This window comes from Pseudophryne corroboree, chromosome 1 (genome assembly GCF_028390025.1).
Source record: "Pseudophryne corroboree isolate aPseCor3 chromosome 1, aPseCor3.hap2, whole genome shotgun sequence".
Taxonomy (NCBI): Eukaryota; Metazoa; Chordata; class Amphibia; order Anura; family Myobatrachidae; genus Pseudophryne; species Pseudophryne corroboree.
Genome location: NC_086444.1, coordinates 145693384 through 145711945, shown reverse-complemented (window position 1 = coordinate 145711945; position 18562 = coordinate 145693384). Strand labels below are relative to the sequence as shown.

Here is an 18562-nt window from a genome sequence, read left to right as displayed (position 1 = left end):
CCTAGGACTTAAGAGAAATCCTTTTCTCGTAGTCCATAGGGGATACTGGGCGCCCACCTCTGTGCTTCGTTCGTTTGTTTCCTGCATTATGTGGTTGGTTTCTGTCTGAAACAGGTTGGGTCAGCTTGCTGTCCTCCTACTTATGTTCAGTGGTGTGTGTCAGTGTGCTGGTGATGTGTCATCCCAGTTATGGTTGTTGCAGTTGGATCCTTGTTTTGGATCTTTGTCTATTCACCTGTTGGTTCGTTTATACTTTCCTCCTCTCATTGTATGTTCTGTCTCCTTCTATCTCCGTTTTCTAAACTGGGCTGTGGTAGGGGGCATAGATGGGAGGAGCGAGCGCACACACACACAAACACACACACACACACACACACACACACACACACACACACACACTAAATATGATTTAAAGTGCCCAGGCTCCATTGGACCCCATCTATACTCCACCGTACTAAAGTACCTTCCCCAGTATCCCCTACGGACTATGAGAAAAGGATTTACCGTCGGGTAATTAAAATCCTATTTTCAGGAACATTATTCTTCCCTAACCTGAGTGTATCCAGTAATGCATCTGTACAATTAATCAGTACTTACATTAAATATTTCCTCTCCAGGAGATGCCCAGAAAGGAGCAGCAGGTGGGAGGCAAAGGGGCCGGGGCCAGGCTAATTGCTTAGTTAGCTCCTGCTCCCTAATGCTGCGATTGGATCCAATTTGCATAGGAGGTGGGGCTAAAAATGGCATGATTAGCATAGAGTCATGTCATTAGGCCCTGCCCCCTCTGCAGTGATCGCAGATTCACTGTATTTATCTCTGAATTCTGCCCACATCACTTGGAAATTGGCAGAATGCAAGAGGGGTGCCCACTCTTCTGGGGGTAGGGGGGAATACCTGAAAAATCAGGTGTCTCCTGCAAGATCCAGGAGACTAGACAAGTATGCATTAAACCCAGTGTAAAGGACGCCGGGTTATTGACACGCTGTCTGGCTGGGTTTATTATGACATTGTTGTAACTTGTCTGGCCCATTTCTTTCGCAATCGAGCCTTTCTGTTTTGTATGATTGTTGTTGAAATCCTCCGTGAAACACCTGATTACTGTATAAATGACCCCCATGCACTCTTACTTCCCCTGAATGTTACTAAGTGCTAGAAAAAGGCTGAAGTACTGCAGGTTAAGATAACCTTATGCAAACTTAAATGTTGAGCAGACTGGAATGTAAAGCATTAAAAGTTAATTCCAAATAATATAGTAGTGTAGCCTAGCAGTTTAAGCTTCAAATTATATGCTGGCACTTGTAGTTCCACCGCAGATGCAGATCTGCAGGCAGCCCTGTAGGTCTAGTACAGTGCTCTCCCAGAATGAATGAATAAATAAATAGTACTGTATGGAATAAACTAACAAACAATTAAAAACACAATAAACGATGTACAATATACTTTTGACAGCCTATCCCACGTAGGACCCACTGAGAGCTACTTTTACTGTCCAGGCCTAATTCTTTCTCAAGCCTTTACTTATATTAATCACTCTTTTAATACACATGAAAACAGGTATGCCAGAGACGAGTGCTGTTCGGCCAGTCATTCTCATTTCATCGTGCGTGGGGCTCACTAGTCATTTCACAGCTGCCTCTCGCCAATTCCCATTTTTAAAGGTCTTGATACCCACTTCAGTTTCAAGGACTTCAGATCCTTGAGATGTCCTGATACCAGGAAGGGAGATTTGTTTCTGACAATCAAATACAGTAGCTAATCAGGAACTGTCAACAGAGGCTGCCTATATAGTAATAAAATGTTTGATGTAGAGGCAGAGAGTCTCCCAGTAATATATAAGCAATCAGGGGCAGCACGCTCCTTGCAATGAACTCTGCCACCATCCAAACAAAGGTATCTGATAAACACGTGTATATGTAGTGTGCTCTGATGAGGATCATGTGTTTACTGCAGTGAAGTCTAGGTCAGTCCCATTATACCAAACAACCTTTTGAAAAGCAGCCCTTTCATCATCGGTGCGAACTGTAAGTGTGTAAAACCTCCACACAAATGGTATTGTAGATTGAGTATATATAATGTACTATGAGTGTGATTTTTGTTGTTGTAAACGGAGAGTGACTAGACCATAAGAAACGTAAAATAATAGAATGTATATATAAATATTTATGTAAATATGTACAAATATATATATATACTGTAGTCACAAATGGGAGTATAAAACTGAGATACAGTATAGGGGCCCATTTATAAGCAAGTTTTAGCTATTTAAAACTTGTTGCATATGATAAATGGTTCTCCAGCCAATCCGCTCCGGTCATTTATTTTAAATATTACAGTTGGGAGCTGATTGGCCGGAGCACCATTTATCAAACACAACGAGATTTAAATACCTAAAACTCTTGATAAATGGGCCGTATAATATAAATAATAATAATAATAATAATAATAATAATAATAATAATAAAAAACAGTTACAAATGTGGGAATAATATGGACACAACAAATGTGCACATACTGGGAGTGAGGGTACGGAGTACAAGGGTTAGTGATGTGGATGAAAAGTCAAATTAGGCAGAGATTAATGTAATTCAATATAAATTATAATATTGGTCATTCTTTGTGTATTTTAGTTACATAGTGTCTCCGTTATATCACTTTTTTCAGTTCATAGGTTGATTTGCATCCTTATGAATATTTATTCGTTCTGAACACAAAATAGGTAGCCACACTCTTATATGACTGATATTTTGGTGGAAAATCCTATTCATTGCACTTCCAGTAAGTCGGTATTTTTTTTTTTTCCATGTTAAATCTTTAAAAATAAATTGGGTTACCGTTTTATGGAGATGCAACAATGATGAATTCCATATTCATGTCGCTGTGTGTGTGATTGCGCGTTCTTCGTTCGTTGATGCCCTTCACCTTTTCTATTTCATGTTCCAGCTTACAATCTTGTTTTTGGAGGCTGTCCTGAGATTTGGGTATTCAGTAGAGAACCAGCCAGTAATGTGATTTGTCATTGTCCAATCTCATTCTGTATGTCATCAAAAAAAAAAAAAAAAATACACATTGCTGATATCATCCATTTTATATTCTCCTTCAACTAACCTTCCGGCCTGACATTTAAAAGAGAGATTTCTACAATCTGAAATAGACATTTGTGCTTTGTAGCCATGATTCTCTTACTCTGGAGACAGATGCTGTCATATAAACAATAAACAACCTTTGATGCTGATCGGTACTAATTTTAGTAGTCTATTCAAAATCAGCAATGACATCTCAAGAACATCTATGAAATTGTTTTATACACACCTGTTGGTGCACTTGCTTTACAGAAGAATGGCCACCAAACCCCAAAAAATGTTCGATATGTACCTTCAAGGTAAATACATTGATTAATGGTACCCTAAGATACCACTGCAGCTCTGCTGGAAAAGTAAAAGTATTACCTCCCCATTCTTCTACAGAAGCTTCTACTGTCTCTTGTGGATCTCATATTGGTCAAAAAGGTCATTCTGCATGCATTTAATTTACTGTGACCTCATTACACCCTCATTGAATTAACCGATACACAGTGTGTTCTTACACAGTAAACGCTGACTGCTTAGTAAGAAATTGTCCTCCCTCCCAATAAGGCAATATGAGAATGAAAGGGTATGCTGGATGTATCTTGTTAAGTAAACACTCCAGTTAATTTAAGTTAGTAATACACAGCCTTTGCTTTTGCTTTAATGTCAAGTAGTAACTTTACTTTCAATGCTTTATTGCATAGATAAGTTAATATTCTCTCCTGTACTCCACAGTCATCCTGTTCCTCCCAGGAGAAGCTACATCAATTACCATATCAACCAACACCTGATGAACTACATTTTTTGTCCAAACATTTCTGCACGGAGAGCATTTCCAGCGATGACAGATGCCGGAATACGCCGCTACGCCCTCGCTCCAGAAGTCTCAGGTGTGTGATATTTGCTGCTGTTGTGGGGAAAACCAGAATCAAAATTAAATTCACTCTTGTACAAAAAAATGAAATGTGATCAGAAAATAATCAACCTGTGAATGCAAATAATTTACCTAATTTTTATGGCTGAATAAGAAATAGAAGTTTTAGTATTTATCAATACAGAAAAAATGGTTATTGTAAACTTCTAATGTTTCTATTGCTGAAGTTTAGTTATGAAGAGGAATAGTAACCAAAAACAATTCCTCATGCACAGAGTCCCTGTCTGGGAAGGCACTAAATGGTGTTTTTATTATTAGGACCAATAACATAAAATTCTACCCAATGCCTTTGTAGATTTGTTATGTTAATCCATAGTACTTACAGTAAGTGAATCCTTCGCTATTTCCCCCCAAGGAATCGTCTTAATTTGGAGAAGAGATACAAGCAAAGTCTTAATCAGTTTTTTTATTAAATAAATGTCCTCCTTATACGGTGGTCTGCAAATGAAAGTTTTTTTAAAATGTTCTTCAGATCCTAGAATTAGACCCTTTCACCAGGAAACACAATATAGTCCCATGTTCACTTATTATGTAGTATGTTTGTAATATTTATTATAAATATATATATAAATAATATAAAATATGCTTACATAGCATGCACAATCAATGCTGCATGACCCCACTGGAGGTGTGTTGTTTGACAGCTTCCTGCCTAACCCTCCTAAGAAGGCCTGAGCTCTTGACAGTAGCGTCACATAGTTGGGGGTCACACACACAATATTCATCCTACTCATTTCGTCACGAAGGAGACTTCTTCAGGGGTAGGTCCAACGGCTGATTTAAAAACGTAGCCCAGTCTAAAGCAATGTATCTCGGTCCTCAAATGTAGAGTAGTGTACTCTATCCTTTCTGTCAGCAGAGAGGATAGAGAAGTCTCCTTCGAGGGTGAATATTGTACAGCTGATGTGAAAGTCCAATCTACATTTTATTCTTCCAAAGAAATTGACATATGTAGTTGGCTACAAGTATCCCGTGTGACACAACTCTTCTGTTGGTAGGAAAAACAGAGCCAGATGAAGAACTCATGGGGCACTAGGCAACATACTGGTTTGGATTCCCTTATAATAAATATATAATTAAAATAAATTATCTGGAAAAATTGCCCGTTGGGCTCCACACAGGAGTCTAGTTTGCCTAATGAATAATCCAGCTATAAGCAAAACAATATGCTCAGATATTGGTGAAACGCGTCTAATAATGTGAAACATGCATTGCCAGATTATCAACTGCTTTCAAACTGTTCTATTTCAGAATCCAACAAGCCCAGAGCCTTCATTAAGACAATGTAGCTAGCTACTCATCCACCTGCCTATATTATTTATCCCTTTTTCTTTTAGTAGTTTTTGTTAAATGCAGACGTGATTTCTCTTTTAAATCTGTTGGCGATCAATAATAGCATTAGCAGTAAAGCCAGCAAACCATGTGTTTAAGTGCTTGGGAAAAGCCATCAAGTGATATTTATAGGATAGTAATTAGGATTGAACGTTCTTATAAGACCAGTGATCGGTTAAATGCGCAAAATACAAAATTAAAATGGTTTAGAGATTAAGAGCTCTAATATGAAAGTACATAAGACTCTTGGTTATGCTTCTAGTTCAGATCGATGCTTAATACTTGTGTCACTGTCTTCCTGTGTCCAAAGCACGGAAATGATAAGTGAGTGAAAATGTTGTGTGTGATATTACAGATGTCATTGGCAGGCTGGACAGTCAACAGAGAGGCTACTGTTTCATTATGATTCTGCTGTGTTTGTCAGAGGTCTAGATTGTACTACAGGCATGATATACTGTAAATCACTGTACTGTATGGAACTATATATTTCCATTCACTGTATTATTATCGTACAAAATTAGATAAAATGTTGTAATCATTTTATAACATATCTGATAGACTAAGGGGGGTATTTATTAAAAGCTTGGAGAGGGATACAATTGTGAGAGTACTAGCCAATCAGCTTCTAATATACATTTTGCTGGCTGAGTTTGAAAAATGACAGGAGCTGATTGGTTGGTACTTTATGTCTCATAATTTTATCTCTTGCCAAGCTTTGATAAATATCCCCTTCCCACTGCGGTTCTGCCTCTCCAATCCTAACATTTATTCATGCATTCACTTGCTGAGCATATGCAGTGCCAGTTTAGATTTGTGTTTGGACACGCCCCTCCAAAGTATAAATCTCTCTGCACATGTTACATCTGCCCCACCTAGTGCAGCATGGTTTATCCAGAGACAGTGTTACTCAGAATCCGCACAAATGTCTCAGTCTTAAAACTATAGGCTGGATTAATATCAGAGCCAATATGACAAGAGGGTTTGGGAAATTATTAGGGCAGCATTTTAGTTTAATATGTGTCTTAAGTTTATTTTTCAGTTTTGCCGTTTCATCTTTGGTTTTATGCACCATACCCCTGCTCCGCATAATGTGCTGCTAAGTGTTCTATTCATAGAAGTAATTGTGTTGATCTTTGAACTGCTTTTAATACCAAGTAAATTAAGAGAAGATTTTCTGTGCTTGCAGCCCTGGACGTACACCGGCATGCTGTGACCATGAAATAATTATGATGAACCATGTGTACAAAGAAAGATTCCCGAAGGTAATTATATGCACTCCCCTCTGTTGTGTTGACTGTATCTGCTTTCCTGGAGGTAGCATTCCTAAGCAGCCGTAGAAGCTGCAGCTACTGTATATATTTTGGTAAGGTGGCGTAGTGAACTTCCCATAATGGTGCACATAAATGGATTATATATTTACAAACACACTGCAGTATGTATAGGCTTAATGGAATGTGGACATTTGAACAAAAGGACAAGGACACTTATTGGAATTCACAAGTGAACGTGTTTGTATGTAAAGTATTGGGTGTGTTGGAGGTACTGTAGGTAGGAAAGCTGAAATGTAACACGAGGAAGGTTTTTTTTGTGATAGATCCATGGAATTAGTGTCCCAGCAGTTCCCGGGGTGACTCATACAGTCATATAGTTCAAGAATACATGGGACACTAGATATGGTTCTTGTTAAAACACAGAGAGAAAGTAATCGGTAACACAACCCGTGCTTAAGTCACTTACCCCGACTCCCCCCCCCCCCCCTCCCCCAAAACAAAACAAAAATTAAATAAAAATAATCCCAAAGACATGCCTTAATGTGGTCCCCCCCCCCCCCCCCTCCACACAAGTTTACATTACACAAAGGATTCAGAAACCACTTTTAAATGTACTTGTTTATAGTGAGCGTGGTCAAGCAGCAGTCCTATTTACAAATGCATTTTTAAGTATTGTCCTTTATTTACATTAAAATTACATTTGCTTTTTTTACATTTGTTAAAAGTGCATCTTTTATTTTCAGGGGGGGTAATGGCATGTTTACAGGGACGTTACCTTCTTTCTGGGCGGCACACTGCTTCACTCTCCCCTCTAAAGTACTTGTATGGTGAGGAAGATTGGTGCTGTCCTACATATATAACAGGAAGCGTTTTCTCCTTCCAGTCGCAGTTCCGCTTTAGCACACTTGCAGTACATGTAGTTGATGAAGAACTGAAACAATTTCATGGGATTTCTGCGCTTATCCCGACAATTCGGAAGACTGCAGATCCCTTTATCAAGTTTCCGTTCCTTAAGGAGTGATTACTGTTTAGCTTATTTCCCAAGCTTTTAACACTTAAAAGTGACACAGTCCTGATGTCCTCGCCCCCTCATAGATAAGCTACACAATGTAGCATTTTAGGAGAAAAACACACCAGGGTAAATGACTGAATTGGGTGGTCACATTGTACTGTTTAAACCAGTGGCTCCCAAACACGGTCCTCAATGCGGCCGAACAGTCCAGGTTTTAAAGATAGTCAAGTTAAAGCACAGGTCACTTAATTAGTACCTTAGTCAGTTTGATTATACCATCTTTGTAAAAGCAGGAATATCCTTAAAACCTGTATTGTTTGGGTGACTTAAGGACCGCGTTTGGAAACCACTGGTTTAAACCACCTTTAAGCCCCCAAACCTACAAATGTTGATGTTTCCAGAGACCAGAGCAGTGTATATATATATATATATATATATATATATATATAAGAACAAAATTGGCACTCCAGACTTTGTCAAATAAAACACACACAGGCAAGTGTATGCTGGTCGACGTTTCAGGGACAGTTCTCCCTTTTATCAAGACATGATAAAAGGGAGAACGGTCCCTGAAACGTCGACCAGCATACACTTGCCTGTGTGTGTTTTATTTGACGAAGTCTGGAGTGCCAATTTTGCTCTTTCTATTTACTACACCCAGCCTTAGGTGTTAATGGGGAACCTGACACGTTGTTATTCTGTTGCTGTGAGTGCCGGACCTAAAACCTTCTAATATATATATATATATATATATATATATATATATACATACACACAATTAAATATACTGGGTGGACAAGTAGAGGCACTTACACAAGTAGAGAAACTTTGTGTGTTTGTGATTTTTGTGGTGTTTTACTAAGCCTTGCAGTATGAAGTTATAGTATTTATTTCCAGTGCAATAATTAGAATGTGCATGATCATTAACCAGTCACCTTCAGTTGATATGAATGGCCTGTTACAGGAGGTAATTGTACAGTAGGTGAGGTATATGATAAAAAATACACTGTGACATGGGAAATACATAACATATGTTACCCCTATCCCACCTTTTCCTGCGCTAGACATGATAGTGACACATGCTAAGGCTTGCAGTCCAGCACTGGTGACCTTGAATAATCTGGCTAATATTGAGTGTGACTGAGCACAGACTGATGTGGGAAGAGAAAAGATTGGGATTGTGGGGGTCATTCCGAGTTGATCGCTCGCTAGCTACTTTTAGCAGCCGTGAAAACGCATAGTCGCCGCCCACGGGGGAGTGTATTTTCGCTTTGCAAGTGTGCGAACGCGTGTGCAGCCAAGCGGAACAATAACGTTTTTTGTAGTTTCTGAGTAGCTCTGGACTTACTCAGCCCTTGCAATCACTTCACTCTTTTTGGTCCTGGAATTGACATCAGACCCGTGCCCTGCAAATGCTTGGACACGCCTGCGTTTTTCCAAACACTCCCTGAAAACGGTCAGTTGACACCCATAAACGCCCTCTTCCTGTCAATCTCCTTGCGATCGGCTGTGTGCATGGGTTCTTCGTTAAATCCATTGCTTAGCAACGATCCGCTTTGTACCCGTACGATGCGCCTGCACATTGTGGTGCATATGCATGTGCAGTAGTAACCTGTTTGCTGCGCTGCGAAAAACGGTAGCGAGCGATTAACTCGGAATGACCCCCTGTATCTCTAGTGATGCCGGAGAGAAGAGAGGGTCTTCAATACTAGGGAACATGAGTAGATGGGTTTCTAGGGTATTTTAAGGGTTTACGAGATAGGAAAATCTGATGTTATGTAGTAATGCATGCGAATGGGTGGGTACCGTATGAGAGGGTTTGGTATCTCCCCCATCCCCATATATGTTCCCCATATATGTTCAACAGTCACAGTGTCATTATGTTGACATTCAGCATGTCGATATGGGTGTTATGTTGACATTTGTTCACCTTTAACCCTAAGCCTCCGGGTTGCCCTTATGACCGTGTCGACAGTCTGTCAATCTTGTCATTTTGCATGTGTCGAGATTAATGATGATGACATTTTAATCATATCGATGTCATCAGTGTCATCCTCATGTCGGCATTGTGAATGTCAACATGCTGAACAGAGGCATTGTGGCTGCATAAGAGACCTTATCAGAGATATGGAAGGAGATTGACGTAGAAGAGGAAGACGAGCAAAGGTTATAAACATAGATAGATGGACTCCCATACATGTTACTTTTCCTGGGCTGGTCCATTTTGACTTAAATGTGACCTATAATCCTAATGGTTTACCAGAGCTTTTGTTTTTTTTTCCCCCATTACATGACTGTGTATAAAGATTCTATACTATTGCATCATTCCGTATCATGTATCGTTTCTATCAGCCGTATCATCATGGCAAATGTTGACTACAAAGCATAAGATGAATTGGAAGATTAGCTAGTACTTTAACTTTCCACTTGTGTTTCTCCGCAGGCCACGGCTCAGATGGAAGAGCGGCTTCAGGAGATCATCACCAACTATTCCCCTGACAGCGTGCTTCCCTTGCCAGATGGCGTGCTCAGCTTCACCCATCACCAAATCGTGGAGCTGGCTCGAGACTGCCTAGACAAATCCCACCAAGGTCTCATAACCTCAAGATATTTCCTGGAGTTGCAGCAAAAATTAGAGAAGTTATTACAGGAGGTAAATAGCAGTCACGCACCAGGATTCATGCCAGCCTCATGCTGTAGACAAAAGCAATCATTAGCATAGCTATTTTTTGTACACAAATTGTTCCTGTGTTTATATCAGGTCTTCAACTCTAATTTGAGAAGTTCGGATATTAGTGTGTTGTTTTTATGGTGTAGAAATGCATATTGTTTTAGGATAATGTCATCATGTGGGTTGTATGTGCCAGTGTTGTATTGCAGTTCCTACATGGATTTTATGTTGGAGCTACAGAACACACAGATCAGATCACGATTTTTGTAGGTAGCTCAATGATGGAAATCAGGCCTGACTTACTGAGGTCTTTACATCATGCCATAGAGGTAATGGTCCTCAGGTCGACAGTAAATAGGTCGACCACTATCGGTCGACACCTGCAAAATGTTGACGTGGCAAATGTCGACACGCGAAAAGGCCGACATGAGTTTTTTTAAAAATGTTACATTTTTGAACTTTTCATATTTTACGATCCATGTGGACTACGATTGGGAATAGTAACCTATGCTGAGCGCAGCGGTAGTGTAGCCAGACACCTTGCCCGAAGCATGGTGAGAAATACGAGGGGACACGGTGCACTGATTGGGGTTCTCGGTCACTTTACAAAGAAAACGACACATTTAAAAAAAAAAAAAAACTCATGTCGACCTTTTTCCATGTTGACCTTTTCCATGTCGACCTGCTGACCATGTCGGTCCTTTTCCATGTGTCGGCCTACTGCCTGTCGACCAGTAGTGGTCGACCTAACGAGTGTCGACCTAAATAGGGTCGGATCAACAAACCCATTCCAAGGCAATGCTAGTTCCTAGTTCTGAGAGTAGGGGTGTTAGGATTGACACACTTTTGTGCCCGTGTGGCCCGTCCAATTTGCAGGTTAGTCTTTCTTTGGAAACAATGAAAACTGGGTGCAGCAAATCAATGGCAGTGTAGTCCCACTTCTACCTGTATATTGCACAGTGCAGCTTCTGCAATACCTGAACATTTGGATCTTTACCCACACTTATTAACATTCTATTACTATTGTTTCATTATTTTTTGTAAGGTTAGTACAAGCAGTGAGAGCAGGTATGAGATGGGAGTCCAACGACCCCTCAGCCTGCAGCACTTGTGCACAGGCACATTTGCATTGTGGTAGCGTCTATTGAATGCTACGTGCTCTTTGTACATTCATTAACCACAACTGAGCACATGAGGTCAATAGAGCGTTCTCCATGGATTTTCCCCTGGCTGCAAGAACAACAGCCTGTTACCGCAACATGCCAGATCACGGCTGCAGCACAATGCAGGTGTGTGAGACTGGTCTATGGCTATATAGGTACACTGAATGGTAAGAAGGTACCCGCACTCCCCCATCCCCAATATCTCTCTATGGATCGTGTTAACTTGTCTAGCTGCATAAGGATAAGATGTATCCCATATAATTTAGTTGACGCCTGTTTGTTGTGCTATCAAATGGTTCACAGTAATTACAGAGAACGACAGCATGGTCACACCGCTGATTCACTTTGCTAAATTAATATGCAAGTTTTGGATACATGTATTTGAGTTTTGTTATGAAAGGGAGTGGGTGGAACTAATAATAACTTTAATATTAGGCTCTAACTACTATTTATGTGCTTGGCATTACACGCCAGTGGGTGTGATGCTACCAAGTCAGACTGGTGGTATAGATCAGCCACGCATGCAGCCGTATACTGGTATATCCAGCAGCCACAATCAGGTGACAAGACTTTAGGGGACATATGTCTGTGCCCGTGTGATCCGCGTGGCTGATATGGTATATCATGCATTTTCCTGATCAGTCAGTGCAACATTGGATAACTACAGGAAGGGCCCTAATTGCCGATGGTATTAAGCCATATGGACTTTGTACATCTTCTTGCTGAAATACTTTTACTGTAATTATAATATTTCTCTTATGAACGCTAAGGGAGAAATTTACTAAAGGTCAATTTTAAATGATTCATAATCAATTAAAATTGATCTCAATCGATGTTGGGTTTCAGGGGCTGAAACACACATTTGTTAACAGGTGATTTTTTTATTTTAATAAATGTGTGATTTGTCCCTGTACGTACAACATCGACTTTGATAGATTCTCATCGATTTTAAATCAGTCAATATCGACCTTTAGTAAATTCCCCCTAAGTCCTTCTGAGTGAGCTTCAGTTTACATGGGGGCTAAAACGCCAGAGTTGTCTTACTAGGAACCATTGCATTGTACAATAAGGGCACGCTGAGTCAGTGTTATAGGGCCTAATTCAGACCTGATCGCAACAATTTTTTTCTCTAATGGGCAAAACCATGATCAGTGCAGGTGGGGCAGATATAACATGTGCAGAGAGAGTTAGATTTGGGTGGGGTGTGTTCAAACTGAAATCTAAATAGCAGTGTAAACATAAAGCAGCCACTATTTACCCTGCACAGAAACAATATAACCCACCAAATCTAACTCTCCCTGCACATGTTATATTTGCCACACCTGCAGTGCACATGGTTTTGCCCATTATAGAAAAATGTTGCTGCTGTGATCAGGTCTGAATTAGGTCCATAGTATGGTGAATGTGAACCATTGATCCCCTCTTACCCCAGAGGGATTCCACTGTCAGAACGGTGCATACAGGACTTTGGTCAGCAGAATTGTTCTGGCCTGCTCTGGTGTCTTAATCGCAAATAGTGGCATCCTCAAAATCCATTGTTGGGGGCCACAATTATTTCAAATGTGTTTTAGTAGATTACAGCCATTTTGAACATAATTAACGGAAGACCCTAAGTAGCAAATATTATTTATCTAACAATACTCTCAATTATTTTGTGTAACGTCACGTAAATATTCGTAGAAATAACAATATTCATTTATGTTAGTTCCTTATAGCATGACCATTGTGGCCTGTCTCATGAATGTAAAACATGGTCTTGAGACTTAACAAGCAACCAAAATGCACGTTGTTTGGAGAAAGCCAAGTAACTCGTTCCTCCACCTTCATTAGTCATTGCAGACACTTGTATAATTAATTAGAAATAGCCGTCTGACTCCCTTTGTCTGCTGTCATTTCATGGCTTGAAAACTAAAGTCTTCTGCAAAGGTTTTCACTCAGTGACCTCTATAGACAGTTGTTTAGTTTAATTGATACCTTTCTGCATACAGGAAGTGAAGCAATAATTCATCTATGTCATTTTATTGCTGAGCTGCAATCATTGATTGAAGATGAAAATAAGAAAGTGACTACACTACAAGTTACTACTTTTGGCTGGTTACTTACTGGTGTGTTTGTGTAAAAAAAAAAAAAAAACATTGCTTCTTTGTGCCAGGATCCAGGCTGAATCCTGGCACAAATGATCCCCTACGCCTACCTGCTTCTAACCGCATCCCCAACCTGCTCCTTGTTGAAAAGCACAAGATAATGTGAGATAATGAGGACTGGCGGAACTCCTCAAGGCAAACCCCCTCCTTTCAGGTTAAGACGCCCCTGGTGAACAGTTAAAATCTCTATACAACATATATATATATATATATATATATATATACACTAGTATTGGGACCTGGCATATGCTGAGTCGCCTCAGTCCACATGGCCACTCTACCCCCAGCTTACTTAAAGAAGAATACAGAATCACAAGGTTTAAACAGCCTGTGTGTTACCTTAATGGATACAATGCCCTACCCTAGATCATAATACACAATTTAATGCTTTGACTGCTCTGAAGTAGAACAAATTGTGCCTATAAAAGAATAGAATGGATTTAACTTGTATATGCGTCGGCAGTCAGCCCACCTGCACTTTAAACATAAGTAAGACAAAGCATTTGGACAACAGTGGTCAACCAGACTTAATGCAAAGAATTTGTTTGGTTGATTCATTCCATTGATATATGGATTTTCCATAATTGCTGTAAATTGTACCAAACAGGTGTTGACGATATTCAATGGGTATCAAAGTGATGTTGTTGGATACATTGTGCAACATGTACATTGTACAAAAACCAATGGTGGATTAAAATGTGCATATGGCCTATACACAGTGGAGGCAGTCTTTTTGGAGTAAAAAAAGCCAATCTGTTCTTTAAGAAAAAAAAGTTGTGCCTCATGCCTCAGTGATGTCACTAGTTCCTAGTGAATTAGGCTGAATATTGCAGCTTCCGCTGTGTGTAAGTAGTTGTTACACACATCGGCACTATTAAATAACGTAATGTTTGTTACAATATGTTTATTTTGTAGCTTTCTTGGAAAAGGCATCATACATGTGCATGCGACATGCTCTCTGGAATATAATGATACGTATATATTTGTTAGTTACATGGACCACAAACTGATCTTCCATATGTAGCTGTCAAACGTCTAACGCCAAGCTGATGTAAGACTGTATATACACAGCACCATGCGGAAAGTCTATGAGAGGCTTTTCCATGGTTCACCACTGCTATTGCTTGTGACCCACTTGTTTTTTTGTTTATTGTAGGCTCATGAGAGGTCAGAAAGTGGAGATATGGCTTTCATTAAACAATTAGCCCAAAAAATCCTGATTGTCATTGCACGCCCTGCACGCTTATTGGAATGCTTGGTAAGTTGGGCAAGAATATATTAATATTATTTTTAATATTATTATTATTATTATTATTATTATTATTTATTACTCTCGTTTAATGTGTTTTTGATTCCGCCAGCCATAGTGTTGCTATAGTGATACATTGTGTCAGACTTGATATGTAGAGAATGAGTTATCTCATTGGTGAACTTAATAGAACATTGAATTGTTTAGATTCTAACGTAGGAGATACCTCAGACCTTCTAAGAAGGCCAAGGGGAGAATTGACTGTAGCAACGTATCAGCTTCAAGCTATCATTTATCTAGTGCGGTCTATAAAATGATCACCTGAAGCTGATTGGTTCCTGTAGGCCACTTATTTGCCCCGCAGTCCTCTTTAGAAGGTTTGATTCATCTCCCCCATATAACTAAATCCTTCCAACATACTGTATGTCCCATCCCTGTTGGTAAAAGGGTGGCTTCACTCTATGACTTAAGGGGATCACTTTGCTTATGCTGCCTTTGACATCCACCGGCGGCGAGTCGGGGTGATGGTGACAATGTTGCTGCAACAGGCTAAGACTTGGTTGAAAATCAAAGTAAATGTCATTTTACAGGTATCTGTTGTATTTTAATAGAGGGACTTACTGTATTACACACATTAACTACATGTTTTGTACATAACAGGAATTTGATCCTGAAGAATTTTATTACCTCTTGGAAGCAGCAGAAGGCCATGCTAAAGAAGGGCAAGGCATTAAGACAGATATACCTAGGTATATTATCAGCCAGCTGGGACTCAACAAGGACCCACTTGAAGGTATGTAGTGTATGAGTTGTACTTCACAATTTACATTTGGTAAAACTGAAACATTTTTTTTACGCAAAGGTTATTGAACACATTAACTTTAAATTGAGAGACTTTGCTCATGCTATACAATATAATAATAAGGGGAATACAAGTGTTTCAGTGCTACAATTCTTCATTTAAAACATGGGGACTTTTGTAATATCTTGCGAGATGCAGGCTGTGCGGGAATTATGGCAAGTATGCCTTTATTTTTAAAGTTGCAATCATTTATAAGGCAAAACCAACCTGGTTTTGCGTTGTAAACGTTTGCCACTTTAAAAATACAGGCATACTCACCGAAATTCCATCTTGCAGGCTATTGCATAACCCCCCCCATCAATGGTCTATGCCAATGGTGAATACTTTTATCATCAATGAGGCAGAACCATATGGTTTCCCACAATCGATGGTACAGAGCTATTCTACCAAATTATTTTTTTTCTTCTCCAAGTGTCGGGATGTGGAGCCTAGCTCCGCCCCTGACACCTGCAAAGTCCCCGGGCGCTGATTGTCCTGCAGCTCATTTAACACAAATGTAGGAGTGACCATCGATGGGTAAAACCATCAATGCTTCCCCTACAGATGGTTTTACAAAATTCAAGTTTAGCCGTCAATGGTACCATCGATGGATAACCCACCAATGGCCATCCCTACCATGTACTCTTTACACAAAATGTGCAAGATGTGCGTGCAGTATATGTTATATATGTTGTTTCCCTATTAGTATCTTCAGCAAAATGATTGCATTCCTCCAATTAGGAATATATTCTACTCTGTTAAAGTGTGCCATTTCCTTACAGTAATATTTTGATTGATATATATATATATATATATATATATTTATCCTAACCCACAGAAATGTAATAAAAAATATTATATTTCTCATTAAAAGCTGCAGTCAGCTCTCAGGCTTAATCCAGATCGAAAAGGTACATTTATAATTTAGAATGTGGTCCATGTGGCTCTCGAGCTGCTGTGTAACCGCAAGTCCCAGCAAATGCTGGCAACCCAAAGCTTTGACAACAGATGGAAAGCCACAGTTCAGTAAAGTGCTTTTCCCCCTTCTATCTGGAGAATTAGGAGAAGTTCCCTAGACTCGGGTTATGTCTAACTTTTAAAAAGGATCAATAAGGAGGTGTTGGTAACGTAATGAGAAAAACGACTGTATTAAATAGCAATACCCAGCCCTGTTTCCAGAGGCTTAGCTATTTTATGGGCAGTATTAGGATTCAGGGTTTGCTGTACAACAGAATGACTTTAAAATTATACCTTTTTGTTAGCAGCTGAGGGTTATTATCTTCAGCTGCACACGGGAAAGACCTACGCTTCATCTGTTATATGCCAAATTGTTACCTCTTTAACGTTTGCAAACAGACAAGTTGAAGGGTGCCCACGCTGGCAGCACAGGTTTCTGAACCCAGCAGCAGCTGCCTTCATGATGACCAAATATTCCTAATAGAGTAGTCACGCATGAATTACTGACTGATAATGGCACATGAATAGACTTCGCTCTGAAAGCTGGACCACAACAGATTCATCACTTGCTAGATATCAGTGCATTGCTCAAGTGTTCCCTGGAGGAATATATTTTTTTTCCCCCTGTGGTGTTTAAATTGCCGTCTTTACCTTCTATTTTTTTCTGAGGCGCTAGTCTCCAGAAATGGATTAAATCGATGACATAAAATAGGCAGATGTTTAATGGCATTTAGATGAGTTTTAAAAATCTCTTCAGGCATTTCAAAATGGTTCCTGGGATTCTTGCTTTAAGTGCTGACGCTGGGATTCGTTCCATTAATACCCACTGTTTGCAGATAGTATGCCTTTCCAAGATAACTGCTACTGGGCAATGTTCCCTTTGAAATGGAACTGAGCTCTTTGACTTGTTCACCGTGACATTTGCTACTTTTCGGCAGAAATTTGAATAATATTTGAAGATATTTACAGCTGATATAAGAAGCAATAAATGGAGTTTATGATCCAGGCATTCTTTAAATGCACTGATCAGAATGTTCGTCTTGGATATCTTTAAAAAAAAAGAATTAAGACATTGTTATATGAATACCAATGTTTCCTTGTTCATTCTTGAGATTTTTATTCCTTATACTGTAGTTGCAGTAATAAAATTAACAGTTTATTACGCCATTACGTTTATTTATAGAGATTCTTGCCAGATCTTGGTTCAAATGTTAAGGTGGCCATACACTAGTGCGACTTCTCCGAGAGGAGAAGTCGCATACATTGGCCTTGAACTGCCCAAAAGCTTTGCGGACGGCAGGATCGCATACAATACATCATGTGCAGTCCTTATGCGATCCCAGCCAAGGTTGCCGGATCCGAGAAATCTATAGTGCAGCCCTTGCGATCTACAGACTCAGATCCAATGAACATGGGACCACGGATTGGATCGGATTCATGTGCGATTTGCCTCTTTTCATCCGATTTCTCAGCTCGATGCATGAAATCGGGCAAAATCGCACTAGTGTATGGGCACCTTTAGTCTCTAGTGTGATGCCCCTGAACACCAGCGTTCTGTACTTGGTAAGGCAGGGTTTTAAGCATTGCTATAATTAGGTATCAGGCAGCAAACAGGGTAGTAATGCTGGCACCGTGATTTTGTTATCTTTTTTTGTTTTCAAGTAATGTTGGTTTGTGCATAATCACGTAGCCAGCATTACTACCCTATTTGCTACCTGATACCTCATTATAGCAATGCTTAAAACTGAAAACTAAAATAGTACAGTAATAGGTGCTCACACCATTCTATAAAGATAAATGGGTTTAATTAAATGTTCTGTTGACAGTGGGTTCAGTGATGTGGAGTTTGTATGTTCTCGCTCTGTGTAGGTTTTCCCAGAGTGCTCCAATTCTTTCCCATAGTCCAAAAGCATGCAGAAAAGT

General features: G+C 39.7%; 1 protein-coding gene across 9 annotated transcripts in view; it reads left to right on the top strand.

The window, feature by feature from the left end:
• Nucleotides 1-18562, top strand: part of MAST4 (microtubule associated serine/threonine kinase family member 4) — an 875018-nt gene that overhangs the window by 766033 nt on the left and 90423 nt on the right. For all 9 annotated transcript variants that reach the window (XM_063963429.1, XM_063963416.1, XM_063963420.1 and 6 more), the window contains 5 exons: nt 3801-3955; nt 6518-6593; nt 10058-10267; nt 14749-14850; nt 15502-15634. In XM_063963429.1, coding sequence (XP_063819499.1) covers nt 3801-3955; nt 6518-6593; nt 10058-10267; nt 14749-14850; nt 15502-15634 — 676 coding nt within the window. The remainder of the gene's footprint in view (nt 1-3800; nt 3956-6517; nt 6594-10057; nt 10268-14748; nt 14851-15501; nt 15635-18562) is intronic.